This window comes from Nycticebus coucang, chromosome 12 (genome assembly GCF_027406575.1).
Source record: "Nycticebus coucang isolate mNycCou1 chromosome 12, mNycCou1.pri, whole genome shotgun sequence".
NCBI classification, from domain to species: domain Eukaryota; kingdom Metazoa; phylum Chordata; class Mammalia; order Primates; family Lorisidae; genus Nycticebus; species Nycticebus coucang.
In genome coordinates, this window is record NC_069791.1 from 49,961,754 (window position 1) to 49,976,312 (window position 14,559).

General features: G+C 42.2%; 1 protein-coding gene across 3 annotated transcripts; it reads right to left on the reverse strand.

Annotated features, from left to right (window-relative positions):
* Window positions 1–1,746: 1,746 nt before the first annotated feature.
* TMEM52B (transmembrane protein 52B) lies at window positions 1,747–11,865 on the reverse strand. 3 transcript variants are annotated; one of them, XM_053558088.1, is made up of 5 exons: window positions 11,211–11,865; window positions 8,666–8,709; window positions 5,296–5,334; window positions 4,600–4,769; window positions 1,747–2,793 (listed from the first exon to the last, which is right to left on the reverse strand). In XM_053558088.1, the coding sequence occupies exons 1-5, from the start codon at window positions 11,262–11,264 to the stop codon at window positions 2,570–2,572; spliced, it is 531 nt and encodes a 176-aa protein (XP_053414063.1). In that variant the 5' UTR covers window positions 11,265–11,865; the 3' UTR covers window positions 1,747–2,569. The 3 variants fall into 3 exon arrangements, with proteins under 3 accessions (XP_053414063.1, XP_053414065.1, XP_053414064.1); XM_053558090.1 differs by lacking the exons at window positions 8,666–8,709; window positions 11,211–11,865 and adding an exon at window positions 6,430–6,564; XM_053558089.1 differs by lacking the exons at window positions 8,666–8,709; window positions 11,211–11,865 and adding an exon at window positions 6,299–6,438.
* Window positions 11,866–14,559: the final 2,694 nt, after the last annotated feature.

Below are 14,559 nucleotides of genomic sequence, written 5' to 3' on the forward strand. Positions count from 1 at the left end.
GGAAGGAGAGGGAAATTTATTACTTTGCTGGCAAAGGAGGGAACATGGCCAACCTTCTCAAAATACCAAGTTTTCTTCAACATAAGCAGAAGACAGAGCTTTTAAAGGGGAGGGCCTATTGTCCTTCAACTACAGTTAATAATCCTAATCTTCCCATCTCTGCAGAAGACAAAGCCAAGACCTCTGCCCACCTGGGAGGCTCATGGGCTTCTGCCACCAGGCTGGACTTTATCTCCATCTCATGTAGTTTCCCTGAACCATTTTCTGTAGTACAAAGAACAGAAGACATTTCTCTGCCCAAGGCAGAGATGCGGGCTTCAGTTTCCTAAAAGAGTGGGGGAAGTTTTGGCATGTTTTCAAACCTTTCCCTTTGTTACAGCCTTCGTCAGAGGAGTTGAGATTTTCTCTAACACTTCTCAGCAATATAGGCCTTAGGAAGAAATGAGCTCCACTGAACCAGTGTTTAAAATTTGACCAGTATTGAAGTAACTTGAGAACAATAGTAAAGTTATCGAATTGATTGATAGATATATTAGATTGAGAGAGAAGTGAAGCCAAAGGGGTGCGAATAGCTGTTGACCACATGGGAGGCCTGTGGGAGAGAAACACCCCATGCTCCATGCGGCTGAGTAGTATTCATTTGAAGCAGTTTGGGGAAAAGATAAACTATAGAACAGAGACAGAGGACACAGTGGCATAGCACAGATGGAACTGATTCCATACATAATGTGCTGGGGATTAGAGCCAGGGTGAGGCACAGCGCTCTCTTTAAGACTTTTATGCAGGATTTCCCTCAAGACATTTTAATACCAATCAACATTTTAATTTCAAGTCAGTGGTGCCTTGAAGGACAAAAGAGCCTAGGATATTTTAGGAATGTATGATGACTACATGATTCATTTGGCAGCGGTGAAACAGGGCCACCTCAGCTGCTATTAACAAGTCATGCATTTCAACAGTTTCCTGAGGCAATTTGATAAATAACTCAGGATAAATTCAGATCACCAGCAGGTTATGCTCACAGCCTTTTCCCCTGTGGTCTGAGTGAATGTTCCAAGAATGTATTTAATGGGTTGCTACACTGATCAGCTGATCCTTGAATTTTTTATCACCTCCCTGAGTCTTAGAGCTAATTGACTAATGAACAACTAGTTATCTCAAATATCCCTGACCTCTACACAGACATATTAAGAGGAATCACTTATATCTTTTGTTGTTTACCTCAATCAAAAAATATTTATTGATAAAATAAAACCACTCCAGATGTGACATAACAATAACAAAGGCAGGCAAAAGGACAAACCAGAACGTAACTCTCAGTGGACTCATAGCAGGTAAATGACAATAGTACGAATAATAACAAATACATGTGCATAATGCTTTGCAAATCATGTCATTGTCTGATCTGCACAATAGTCCTGTGAAGTATTACTGTACCCTATTTTACAGATGAGAAAGCTGCTTTAGAGATTTCAGTGATTTATCTAAGGTGAATAGTTTTTCCCCAAGCATACTTCCTTCATTTTCAAATAGCACAACTTTGGGAGATAGTATGTTAGGTGAGTAGCTTAGCACTACACAGCAGAACAGTGCCGCGGCAAGCATCCCATCCAGGCTTAGTTCTGCTCTTGTTTGTGTTCCCAAAACTGGGAAGTTGTGTAGATATGCAAAAAGAAAAGTGTATTTTCTACCATGGCTCCACTAGGTGGCAGTGAGAGCCACCACTAGAGGCTAGTGTGAAGTATGAAGAGAAAAGCAGCAAAGCAAGGCTATTCTCTGAAAAATTAATCAAAAAGTTACTGCTGTGCATGTAGCTTTTTTTTTTGCTTTTTTTTTTTGCAGATTTTGGCCAGGTCTGGGTTTTAACCCACCACCTCCAGCATATGAAGCCAGTACCCTACCCCTTTGAGCCACAGGCACCAACCCCGCATGTACCTTTCAATACTGCTGCTAGGTAGGACCAGAATGAAAGAAAGACTTTGGTATTTGGCACTTCAGTACTATACTGTGTTCTCTTAGCCCGCAGCAGCAATCCCACCCCAGATTTTAGATATCCAAGTGGATATTGTACAATGTCCCAGATGATCACTGTCACTCAGTATAAAACTGACTGTTCTCTCGGGAGGAAAGAAGCTGGAACTCATTGCGTTACTGTCAATGGCTATGCTGACACTGTTGTCTTTCTCTTCAAGTTTGCCACAATATATTAGCTGGCAGAGAGAAAAGCAACTTTCAGTATCTTATGTGTAAAGAAATTGTATAAGTAGTAGTTGAAGAAATTTAAGACACAATGATGCTAGGATAGGGTAGCAATTAACATGGCTAAAGGTTAGTTATAAATTTTGGCCAAAGGATAAAGAATTAGAGTTTCCTATTAGAGCATTCTGTATTAGAAGATATAAGTAGCTGGGAATGAGGAGTTAGAACACATCTTTTGCACAGAATGTTTAGATGGCATCCACAAAACTTCTCAGCGTTGGCAAAGAGAATGTTGACCCCACAGGCTTTGGGGATACCTCAGTCCTCATTTATAAAATCACAGTTCCCATGAGTCTGAGGTGTGTTCAACTTAAAAAGACTCCTTTTCCATTGGAGGCAGCTGCTTTTCTTCCGGGACAGGGGGTAGATCGGGAGCTTTCGGCCCACTCCTTGCTACTGTGAAGCGATTCATGTGAAGAGCATCCTCATATCTCGGGAGGGCATCCGGGGAGGAGGGCAGTTGGCCCAGGGAGCTGTGAGAGTGAGCTACCGCCAGGATTCTTCGGGCTGCAGGGCCAAACACGGACTGAAGGGCTGCAGAGGAAGAGGAGACCAAAGTAAGGAACTAAAGGGAATGTGAGGCCGGGTGCAACAGCTCATGGCTATAATCCTAGCACTCTGGGAGGCTGAGATGGGAGGGTCACTTGAGGTCAGGAGTTCAAGAGTAGCCAGAGCTACAGCAAGCCCCTTTCTCTACCAAAAATAGAAAAAATTAGCTGAGTGTGGTGGCAAGAGCCTGTAGCCCTGACTGGTCTCCTGCTGAGGCAGGAGGCAGATAGCTTGAGCTCAGGAGTTTGAGGTTGCTGTGAGTTATATGATGCCACTGCACTCTAGACTGGGGAACAGAGTCAAAAAAATAAATAAAATAATGAAGAAAATGTGACATCTCCAGATGCTTAATGCCTCTCATTTTTAACGATTATGCAAACACATTGTCATTCCCTGCCACAAATTTTATGACTATCCTGTAAAGGTTGTTTGGAAACCAACTTCCTGCTCTACTAGAAGAATCTGTCTTCTCTGGATACAGTGTAGATTATTATTTCCTTGAATAATCTAAACTGCGTTCCATATTCCACAGCCCTGTCCCTTCCCTTTTTGAGACTTAGGTCCCTTCCCACCAACCCACCAATACCATAGACTCCTTAGGAATATTTATTTCTGTCTTATCTTTTTTTCTAAGATGCCAGTAACAAAAGGGAAGTAGGAAAGGTGAACAACACTTCAAATTATTCTTTTTTAAAATAAATATCACAGTCTTTTGTCACCTGGTGTTCTTCCTGGTATTTACTCCCCAGTTTTAGGAAACAATCTATTTATAAAAAACAGAATGTAAAGAGATAAAGGAAGATGTGTTATAATCATCAAGGTATTATTGGGAATAAAATATGGTGTATTGGGCAGCACCTGTGGCTCAGTTAGTAGGGCACCGGCCCCATAGACTGAGGGTGGCAAGTTCAAACCTGCTCTGGCCGAACTGCAATAAAAAAATAGCCAGGCGTTGTGGCGGGCGCCTGTGGTCCCAGCTAATCGGGAGGCTGAGGCAAGAGAATCGGCTAAGCCCAAGAGCTGGAAGTTGCTGTGAGCTGTGACGCCATAGCACTCTACCGAGGGTGACAAAGTGAGACTCTGTCTCTAAAAAAAAAAAAAAAAGCTGGTATATCAAGACTAGAAGATAAAGAACTGAAAGTACACATCACCACTAATTTCTTTAAAAATATAAAATAGGGGCGGGGTGCAGTGGTTCATGCCTATAATCCTAGCACTCTGGAAGGCAGAGGTGGGTGGATTGCCTGAGCTCACAGGTTCGAGACCAGCCTGAGCAAAAGCAAGACCCCATCTCTACTAGAAATAGAAACACTGAGGCAAGAGGATTGCTTGAGCCCAAGAGTTCGAGGTTGCTATGACCATGGCACTCTGCCCAGGGTGATAACTTGAAACTATGTCTCAAAAATATATATATATGTATATAAATAAAAAGATAAAATGGTACAGATAATAAAAAATGTAGGTTCTCCCAAACTCCAAGACATTTTGAAAAAGAGTTATGCTCAGAATTTAAAATAGTTTTTAGCACAATTGTTTACACAATGGGTAATTCCTGCTACAAAACATTTCCAGTGTTGTTTCTCATATTTCACTTCTTTTTTCACTCTATCATCAGCAAGACAAATATTTGAGCAAGCAGCATCGATGAGAGCCCCAGCTCACTGCATCATGAGGCTTCTGGAAGTGAAAATAACCCTGAGTCCTGAAATCATCAATATCACTTCAATAACCTCCTAATCATTCATTTTCAATCTGGATCCCTCTCCCATGTTATAAGGCTGGTGTACTCACACGTGATAGTACTCTGCAGAGTGCTGTCATGATCAAAAGAGATGACGGTCACTTCGTAGGGTGGTGTGCTTCCTTCTTCCCCATTTTGCTGGCGACTCAGACAGCAGCAGCGGAAGCACAGGGAAGTCAGGCCACACAGCAGGACCAGGGCACCAATTACCACCAGCAACCTGCAGGAGCCCACAGGCAACAGGGAGCTCTGGGAGCTGACTTGTTTCCCGACTCTGGCATGATCAGTCTTTAATGTCTGCATTTTGATTCTTGTTTAAGTATCTTATAGAATAATTATAAGTTTATTTCTAAGGCTTTTACTTTACATGTATACTTATTTTGTTAGTAAGACAGCATGAATTAATTAGGACAAATAATAAGACATTTAATGTGGTTTGGAGGGGCTGCTTTTTACTGCACTAAAGTAATCTCCTCTGTAGAGATATTTCTAGAACAAGCCCAGAGGAAAAGACATGATAAGCTTTTGACGTTGGCTGAAAAGGTGGTATTGAAAAAGGAAATCCTGGCATATTGTCACATAGGTTGGTGATGAGGTAAAGAAATCTTACTCCACCAGATGCTAAGCATGTATGCAGGCTGTCAGTTATTTTTCTTTCCCCTGCTGACAATATATTTTAAAACTTGAAAAAAATTAATGCTTCTAAGAAATAAAGTATCTTTCTGAGTATTACAGCTGAAACTCACCATACATACCAGAGATGTACCCAGTCTGTGGTCAGGCAACTATAAAAAAAGAATAATATTTTTTACATTAAAAAAATACAGGCAATATCTGTTACAACTCCACCCTCAGAAATAGAATTTACAGTATGATATGATGCCTTATTATTAAAAAAGCATTGTGAGTTTTATTATTTAAACTTCAGTGTAGCTAGTTGAATCTTTTGAGACATGGGATGCCCCAGTAGTGTTTCTACCATCAATGGAATTGTGCAAATCATTTTATAAATCATTGTAAAGCAGACTAAGGTAGTGTCATGAAAAGCATTCATAGAAAATGTGTATAACTATTGCAAACACGGTTGTGGTGAAAATTACCAAGAAATAACTTGGAATGCAAGTTTACAAAGAGTGGGTTTGAAAATGGATATGAAAGTTTAGGCTTGTATATATTTAAAGTCAATAGAATGTAACTGTAAAGAAAAATGCAGTTATAAGTATGAAAGCAATACCATCAAGTTTGTAACTTAGGTTTCACAAGCTGTTGCAACACTCCCACTGAGAATGTAGGAAAAACAAATTCAGTTTCTTCCGCCTATATTCTCCTAATACTTCTAGCACCAGGGGTTGGGAGGGGGTAGGGATGCCCCATACACCCTGCAAGCAATGCTTCCACAGGGAACACCAGCTAGGAGTCCTCTAATTCAATTCATTTATGATGCTATCTACCTGGAGATAGTGTCGATCTCACAGATTAAGGCAGGCGTCCTCAAATTTTTTCAACAGGGGGCCAATTCACTGTCCCTCAGACCATTAGAGGGCTGGACTATAGTTTAAAAAAAAAAAAAAACTATGAACAAATTCCTATGCACACTGCACATATCTTAATTTGAAGTAAAAAACAAAACGGGAACAAATACAATTCACACCGCTTGATGTGGCCCGGGGGCCACAGTTTGAGGACACCTGGATTAAGGGGTCAGTAGCCAAGACTGCCCCCCCCTCCCAAAACCTCAGCTTGTCTTACCTGTGCTTCTGACCCACCAGCCAAAAGTCCTGGAGGGTTACCAGGACCACCTCCTTGATTTGCATTAATATGCTAGAGCACAGAACTCAGGGAAACACCTGCATGTATCAGTTTATTATAAAAGATATTACCAAGGGTACAGATGCACAGATGGGTAAGGCAAAGCATGCGGGAAGGGCTGTGGTGTTTCCATGCCCTCTTCAGGAGCACAGTCCTCCAGCAACCTCCAAGTGTCCAGCTACCCAGAAGCTCTTGGAACCCAGTCCTTTGGGTTTATATAGAAGTTTCTTTATATATGCATGATCTATTAAACCTCTGGCCATTGGTAATCAACTTAACCTTCAACCCCTCTCCCTTCCCTCAATGTTGGGTGGGGCTGAAAAATTCCACCCACTAATCCTCATTGGTCTTTCAGGTGCCCAGAACCATTCCTGAAGCTACCCAAGTGCTGCTAGCCACCAGTCAACTCATTAGCATACAAAAGACACTTACTGCTTTGGAGATTTCAAGAATTTTAGGAAAGATATGCCAGGAAATAGAAGACCAATGCTCAGATGAATATTTCACAATATCACATCCACCATAAGGAGGATCCTAAACTCTCACATCCAGGATCAAAACTGATAGAAATAACTACTAAGCTGGAGGGGCATAAAAAGTGAAGCCAAATTCACCACCAGGAAAGCAAACTAAATATTCTGAATTAATTGTGGCAATTTTTAATTGTCTCTGGAAGAATGAGAATGAAGAAAACTTGCATAGGAGGAGATAAGATTAGAGATTGGAGGAAGAGGGGAAGCAAGGAATTTGGGGATCTTTTGTACTAAAGATTAGTACATTTTGTCATTTAATGTTTTCTAATACATCCATCTGTTGAAATCTATTGAATCTATTTTCATACATAAGTAGAAAATAAACTTTCTTTTTTCACTGAAAGATGCCACCTTCTGGTTTCCTCGCCTTCCTTTATGTGTTCAAAGTTTCTTTAGTTCTAATTAGATTCTGATTCTATAGGACAAGATTCCTCCTACAGTGGTAGCCGTCCAAAACCTCAGACGGTCTGTGTCAGGAACCAGCACTCCAAATGCGCGTGACAAGTAATTGAAACTATCCCCATTTCCCTGGGTTTAACAGACTTGGCTACTGGGAAACCCTTCCATGGCTAAATATGTGTTTTTCTTTAGCCTGGATAAGTCTTTTATTCAAACCACCCCTGCTTTTTAATTTTTTTTTTTTTGTTTGTTTGTTTTGTTTGAGACAGAGCCTCAAGCTGTTCTCCTGGATAGAGTGCTGTGAGGTCACAGCTCACAGCAACCTCCAACTCCTGAGCTTAAGAAATTCTCCTGCCTCCGCCTCCCAAGTAGCTGGGATTACAGGCGCCCGCCACAACACCCAGCTATTTTTTGGTTGCAGCTGTCATTGTTATTTGGCGGGCCCGGGCTGGATTCAAACCCTCCAGCTCAGGTGTATGTGGCTGGCACCTTAGCCACTTGAGCCATAGGCACTGAGCCATGCTTCTTAAAATTTTGTTTTATAGTTCCTCTAAGTGGAATGAATCTTTTACAATTTTATCTTTATGCCCTCTGTGTCTGCATAAGATCTAATTGTGACAGATTTGGGTGAATAGATAACTTCATCAAATAGATAGCTAAATGAAGTCTTCGATACATGTTAACATACCCCGACAACTAGAAAATTCTTTGGGGGACCAGGCACAGTGGCTCACGGCTGTAATGGTAACACTTTGGGAGCCCCTGAGGCAGGTGAATTGCTTGAGCTCAGGAGTTTGAGACCAGCCTGAACAAAAGCATGGCCTTGTCTCTAAAAAGACCCAGGCATTGTACCTGTAGTCCCAGCTACTTGGGAGGTTGAGGCAAGAGAATTACTTAAGCCCAAGAGTTTGAGGTTGTTGCAAGTTGTGATGCCATGACATTCTACTAAGGGCGACAAAGTGAGACTTTAAAAAAAAAATGCTTTTTGGGTTTTAAGCAGCAATGAAACTTTGAAAATCACCCAAATATGTCAGCGTGTAGATAATAAGTCCAGTCTGTCCTAGTGAGTCACTGAGAAGCATAGCTTAAAAGTTTTTTGCAAATCTCTGCGACTATATACATTGCGATTAATTGTGTTGCATTGATGGGATGATTGGCAAACATGCTGTCAGCAGCATTATTTTAAGTACTTAGGATGACACAAATATGTCTATTTTTTCACAACCCATCTATGAGCTTAGTAGGCAGATGACCATTTAAGTAAAAATGAATAAAGGGAAGTCATAGATAATCTAATGACATCTTGACCCTTTTTCTGGGAATTCACTTTTTTTCTGCTCCTCCTTGCTCCCAGCTTGAACTCTCAGATACTTACTGTTCATGACTGCCACAGTTCTCTTCACATCTTGTCCCAGGAAGCTGTAGGAAGGGAAATAGTCTCAGACAGGGAAATCTTCTTGTCTGCTGGGTGCAGCTGTCTAACCAATCATCTTTCGTGGTTGTACGGTGTCAGATCATTTGGTAAGGATGAGGACATAGTCATGAGTCAGTCCATATTCAGGACTGTTAACTTCACTCCCCTATGCCTGTTGCCTATAGCTCTTAAGGTGAAGGAAATCCAGAAGAGCAAATCTCTAATCTGGTTAGGAGGTCTGAGTGAGTATCACCATCTTTGTGAATGAGAGACAGCCATTTCTATCAAAATGTTTGTCTCAGAAAATTCCTGATTCATTCCTCGGGATACAAATGGCCTCCTAATTCCTGCCCAGTTGAATGCTAGCCTGCTGCACTTTTGCATCCTAAGTATGACAAAAACTCATCCTATGAGAAGAGAAGAAGGGGAAGGCAGCAGGAGTGGAGGGAGACCTCATTTACTGAATAACTACTAGATGCCAGGCAGACGGCTAAGTATTCTTAATATTTTGTGACATTTAATCATAATAACCCTCTTTGCGGGTACACTTAACGTTATTTTAAAAGGATTAGGAACTATGGCACAGCATTTCAAGTAATGTGGCTACCTGTGCACCCCATTGATGTAGCCAGAATTCAAATCAAACTCGTGGTAAAGTATGTGTTGAATGAGTTCATAGGACCAGAGACAAGTTTGCTCTAAAATTCTTTGAGCTAGTCCTTATAAAGAAACCTTCCGCTCCTTCTTCTGCTTTATATTTCAGGTTGACTTCCTCCCTCAAAGACCCTTCTACGTAAACTTCAATCCTGAAGCTGATCTGACGTCCAATACCTTGAATGACCTGATATGTCATGAAAACAACAAGAAAGACCCTTGAAAAAGAAACAGATATTTGTACCTATTGGGAGTTCCTGGTGGAGGCAGAGGGGGGTCAGAGTTTACTCATAATTGAGACCTGTCAGGTGAAAGGGATTTATAAAAAAATTACCAGCCCAGCCATCCTCTGCAGATGAGACTGGAGAAACTCATGGTTATCAATTTTTGCTTTTATTTATTTATTTATTTATGTATGTATTTCTTTTTTAGAGACAGAGTCTCACTTTGAGGCCCTGGGAAGAGTGTCATGGCATCATAGCTCATGGCAACCTTGAGCTCTTGGGCTTAGGCAATTCTCTTGCTTCAGCCTCCCAAGTAGCTGGGACTACAGGCGCCCACCACAACGCCTGGCTATTTTGTTGTTGTTGCAGTTCAAACCTGCCACCCTCAGTATATGGGACCGGTGCCCTACTCACTGAGCCACAGGGGCTGCCCAATTTTACTTTTATTTAAAATAGATGGCCACTAGTGATGACAAGGTGTATGTTTCCTCCAAACAACCCTGGAACTTTGTTTCATTTCTTCACTAAAATTAAGAGAAGCCTAAGTGCTCAGTGGGTAAAATGCCACTTTTCAGACTTGTTGTGAAAAGAGAAATGAAGGAGAAAGAAGGAAAAGGAAGAGAAAAGGGCACTATAAGAAAATATAAGAAGGGGTGGCCCCTGTGGCTCAAAGGGGTAGGGCGCCGGCCCCATATGCTGGAGGTGGTGGGTTCAAACCCAGCCCTAGCCAAAAACTGGAAAAAAAAAAAAAAGAAAGAAAGAAAGAAAATATAAGAAAAAGAAAAAAACATGCATTTTCAGAATCAGCTTAATGGGCATATGGGGGGGGGCAACCCACTCTGTACAGCAGCTATACAGAAATGCACCATCCAGCTTCTCCCTTTGCTCTCCCTTCTGCCAGATTCTATAGCTTACATGAACTTCTTGGTTGTCCGGAATCCCTCAGTTCAGTGACCCCTTTCTCAGCTAATAAATTATTCAAGGGTTTCCAATTCATTGTAGGGAAATATAGAGGGCCCCAAATAGTCTTATTTTTATTTTTTATTTCAAAACATTAAGGAAGATACAGATGTTTTTGTTATACAGGTACCTTATATAATGCCTAATTCAGGGCTTTTCATGTGCCCATTACCAGATTAGAGTTCATGGAAACTGACAGATAAGTTTTCAAAGTATTAAAGAGTCCTCCCTCTCTTAACATTTCTGGACTGGAGGTACCTAAACTGCTAAAATCATATTTGGGCAGATGTGGGAAGTTCTACTCAGTGGAATTGTAATGTAGTTAGTTTTTATAAATTAGTTGGGGGTTTTGAGGGATGAGTGATAAGATGCTGAAAGAGAAATTTACATAGTGACTCTAAAGCTACCGCTATTCTGCTTGTATCCATGGTCAGCCTAATTTCTGTCCCCCTTTTCCTTGGCAATGCCATCAGTCACACACGCATCTATGTAGCCCCAGGATACTCAGGGAACATCGCAGTTATTCACGTGTCCACTACCTCCTAGGCTGCCTGTGCGTCTCCTCCCACCCCCACCCCCTATCCATTTCCTCTTGGATTCTCCTGAAAGTTGATTTATCTGAGGGGAAAAAAAATACTTTATTCCTGCCTTTTCACAACCATACTCACCAGGATGAACTGCAGCAGGACAGAGGCCGTCAGGACACGGGCTTGGATTTCCATCGAGCTGAACTCTTGCTTCGCCAAGGTCACACACTGGGCATCTGGTACCTCCTTTCCACGCTCTGTGCCATGTTGGATTTCTTGACCCAAAATTCTTAAGGAGAGAAACTTTCCTCAACGAAGAATCAGCTTTTCCTTCTCCTCTCTCTCAATGTGTTTTTCTCCTCCTACTCCCTCCGGCTGTTATTTCTATGACCTTTCTCTCCCCTTTCCTCCTAGCGCCCTTCTCTCTTGCTCTTTCTGTTTCTGTGGTCTCTCTGTTTACTTCCCTGTGCCTCCTTTCCTTCCTTTCTACTATCAAGTCTTCCTACATCTTTAACTTTCTTTCTCCCACTGTTCCCAAAAGGATGACATTTTAGGAGGACCCACTGTCCTCTGGATAAGGTATTTTTCTAATCCGTGATGAGAAACTTGGCTTGGAGGAAAGTCGGAGGCAGATTTCTGATGACCAAATACGTTCTCGTCTTCATCAGAAAACTGCCAGTGGGTCTCAATCCTTCACCAGAACCCTCCAGGGTAACCGTCAGAGGTTGAAAGTCACCCTGCTAATGTCTTTTTGTCCCCCTCTACACATGATTAACACCCCCTCTTGCTCTTTGAAACCTTCCCTGTACTGTGTTGATCATCAACTCCCCTGGTTCTGGCTCATTGATCCCTAACTATTGGCGTGGGACTGAGAGAGAGATTGCCAAAAAACAGGAAAGCCATCCCACCTTTAGAGAAATTTGGAGAAAGCAGGTTTGAAAATTAGAATTTCCAGATGCTATCACTAACATCCTTCTTTACCCTGACTTCAATTCCCACTGAAACAGATAAGCTAGACTGCCCAACATATTTTTTAACTGGATTCCAAGATTTATATGTTTGTATCTTTGATTTTTTTCTATATTACCTTCCTTGTTGCTCTTTCTGTCATTAGTAAAATAGTGGTGTGATTGAGAAACAGAGCTCACCACTCAAGAAAATAAAACCTAAGATTTAAGTAAAAACAAGTACACGTGGAAAGGACGTAAAATACTTGTTCCTATAGACATTTATAGGAACAAAGGAATACTATATAAATCATTTATACTTAAGTAGGCAATCTCTTAATGCAAAGTATTTTGTAAGAAAATTATATGGTAGTGATATATCTGTCTCTTAAGAACTGAATAAAACCACCTTTTAGTTCCTTTCTAATTCTGAAAGTCTAGTTAGTGTTGTGGATAGGAGACTACTGGGTGGGTTTGATCACACTCTCAGGGCCCTTGCACAGCCTGGGCGAAGACAAACAAACATTGAAACAATAACCTGGTAAGATACTAGTGATTTAAAATTCATTAGTTTCAAAATTAAATGAGCATTGACTTTTTTTTTTTCCAGCAAGGTAGTTGGAGTTCAGCGGCACCCTGCAGCACAGTGGTAATGGCGCCGACCACATGCCCTGAGGGTGGCAGGTTCGAACCTGGCCTGGGCCCGCTAAACAACGACAGCCGCAACAACAACAAAAAATAGCAACAACAACAAAAAATAGCCAGGTGTTGTGGCTGGCGCCAGTAGTCCCAGCTACTTGGGAGGCTGAAGCAAGAGAATCGCTTAAGTCCGAAAGAGTTTGAGGTTGCTGTGAGCTGTGATACCAGGGCAATCTAACAAGGGTGACATTGTGAGACTCTGTCTCAAAAAAAAAAAAAAGGTAATTGGAGTTATAATGAATGTTTTCCAAATTTCTTTCTTCTTTTTTTTTTTTTTTGAGACAGAGTCTTACTATATTGCCCTTGGTAGAGTGCTGTGGCATCACAGTTCACAGCAACCTCCAACTCTTCAGCTTTAGAGATTCTCTTGCCTCAGCCTTCCAAGTAGCTGGGACTACAGGTACCTGCCAAAATTCCCAGCTATTTCTTTTTTTTTTTTATTTTTATTTTTTTTTTGTAGAGACAGAGTCTCACTGTACCGCCCTCGGGTAGAGTGCCGTGGCGTCACACTGCTCACAGCAACCTCTAACTCTTGGGCTTACGCGATACTCTTGCCTCAGCCTCCCGAGCAGCTGGGACTACAGGCGCCCGCCACAACGTCCGGCTATTTTTTTGTTGCAGTTTGGCCGGGGCTGGGTTTGAACCCACCACCCTCGGCATATGGGGCCGGCGCCCTACTCACTGAGCCACAGGCGCCGCCCTTCTTTTTTTTTTTGTAGAGACAGAGCCTCTCTTTGTCACCCTCGGTAGAGTGCTGTGACGTCACAGCTCACAGCAACCTCCAGCTCTTGGGCTTAGGCGATTTTCCTGCCTCCACCTCCAGAGTAGCTGGGACTACAGGCACCCACCACAATGCTCGGATATTTTTTTGTTGCAGTTTGGCCAGGGCCAGGTTTGAATCCGCCACCCTCTGTATATGGGCCTGGCGCCCTACTCACTGAGCCACAGTTGCCACCCAACTGTTTTCCAAATTTCAATAGAAAACTTGGCAAGGTGGAAGGTAATTTTTTTGTTTTCTATTAGATTTATTGTGTAGTTTCTCAAATCTTTAATGTTCCCATTTATAAAAAAGGGGTAGAATGCCCACTTGACCTGCTTTAAATGTTGCTTCATAAAGAAAATAAAATCAGGGCGGTGCCTGTGGCTCAGTGAGTAGGGTGCCAGCCCCATATACCGAGGGTGGTGGGTTCGAACCTGACCCAGCCAAACTGCAACAAAAAAATAGCTGGGCATTGTGGAAGGCACTTGTAGGCCCAGCTACTTGGGAGGCTGAGACAAGAGCCTAAGCCCAAGAGCTGGAGGTTGGCCTAAGCCTTCGCCTAAGCCCAAGAACTGGAGGTTGCTGTGAGCTGTGATGCCACAGCACTCTACCAAGGGCGACCAAGTGAGACTCTGTCTCAAAAAAAAAAAGAGAGAGAGAGAACGAAAATAAAATCAGAGACAAGAAAGCATTTAGAGTTGAGTATTTCTTTTTTTTTTTTTATTTTGCAGTTTTTGGCCGGGGCTGGGTTTGAACCCCCCACCTCCAGTATATAGTGCCAATGCCCTACTCACTGAGCCACAGGCGCCGCCCCTCTTTTTTGTTTTTTGTTTTTTGAGACAGGGTCTCACTATGTCACCGTTGGTAGAGTGCTGAAGCATCGCAGCTCACAGCAACCTCAAACTCTTGGGCTTAAGCAATCCTCTTGCCTCAGCCTCCCAACTAGCTGGGACTACAGGCACCCACCACAACACCTGGCTATTTTTTTTGTTGCAGTTGTCATTGTTGTTTAGCTGGCCCAGGCTGGGTAGGAACCATCCAGCCTTGGTATATGTGGCCAGCACCATAACCACCAGAACTTTTC

What these genes read in the sequence shown, in the direction of transcription:
- TMEM52B (XM_053558088.1), bottom strand. Translation starts at nt 11,264, where the DNA reads ATGGAAATCCAAGCCCGTGTCCTGACGGCCTCTGTCCTGCTGCAGTTC. An exon ending in TCCTGCTGCAGTTCATCCTG is followed by an intron (nt 8,710 to 11,210) that starts GTGAGTATGGTT and finishes CCCTTCCTACAG; the next exon opens with CTTCCTGGGACAAGATGTGA. An exon ending in TCTGCAGAGTACTATCACGT is followed by an intron (nt 2,794 to 4,599) that starts GTGAGTACACCA and finishes CTTCCTCTGCAG; the next exon opens with CCCTTCAGTCCGTGTTTGGC.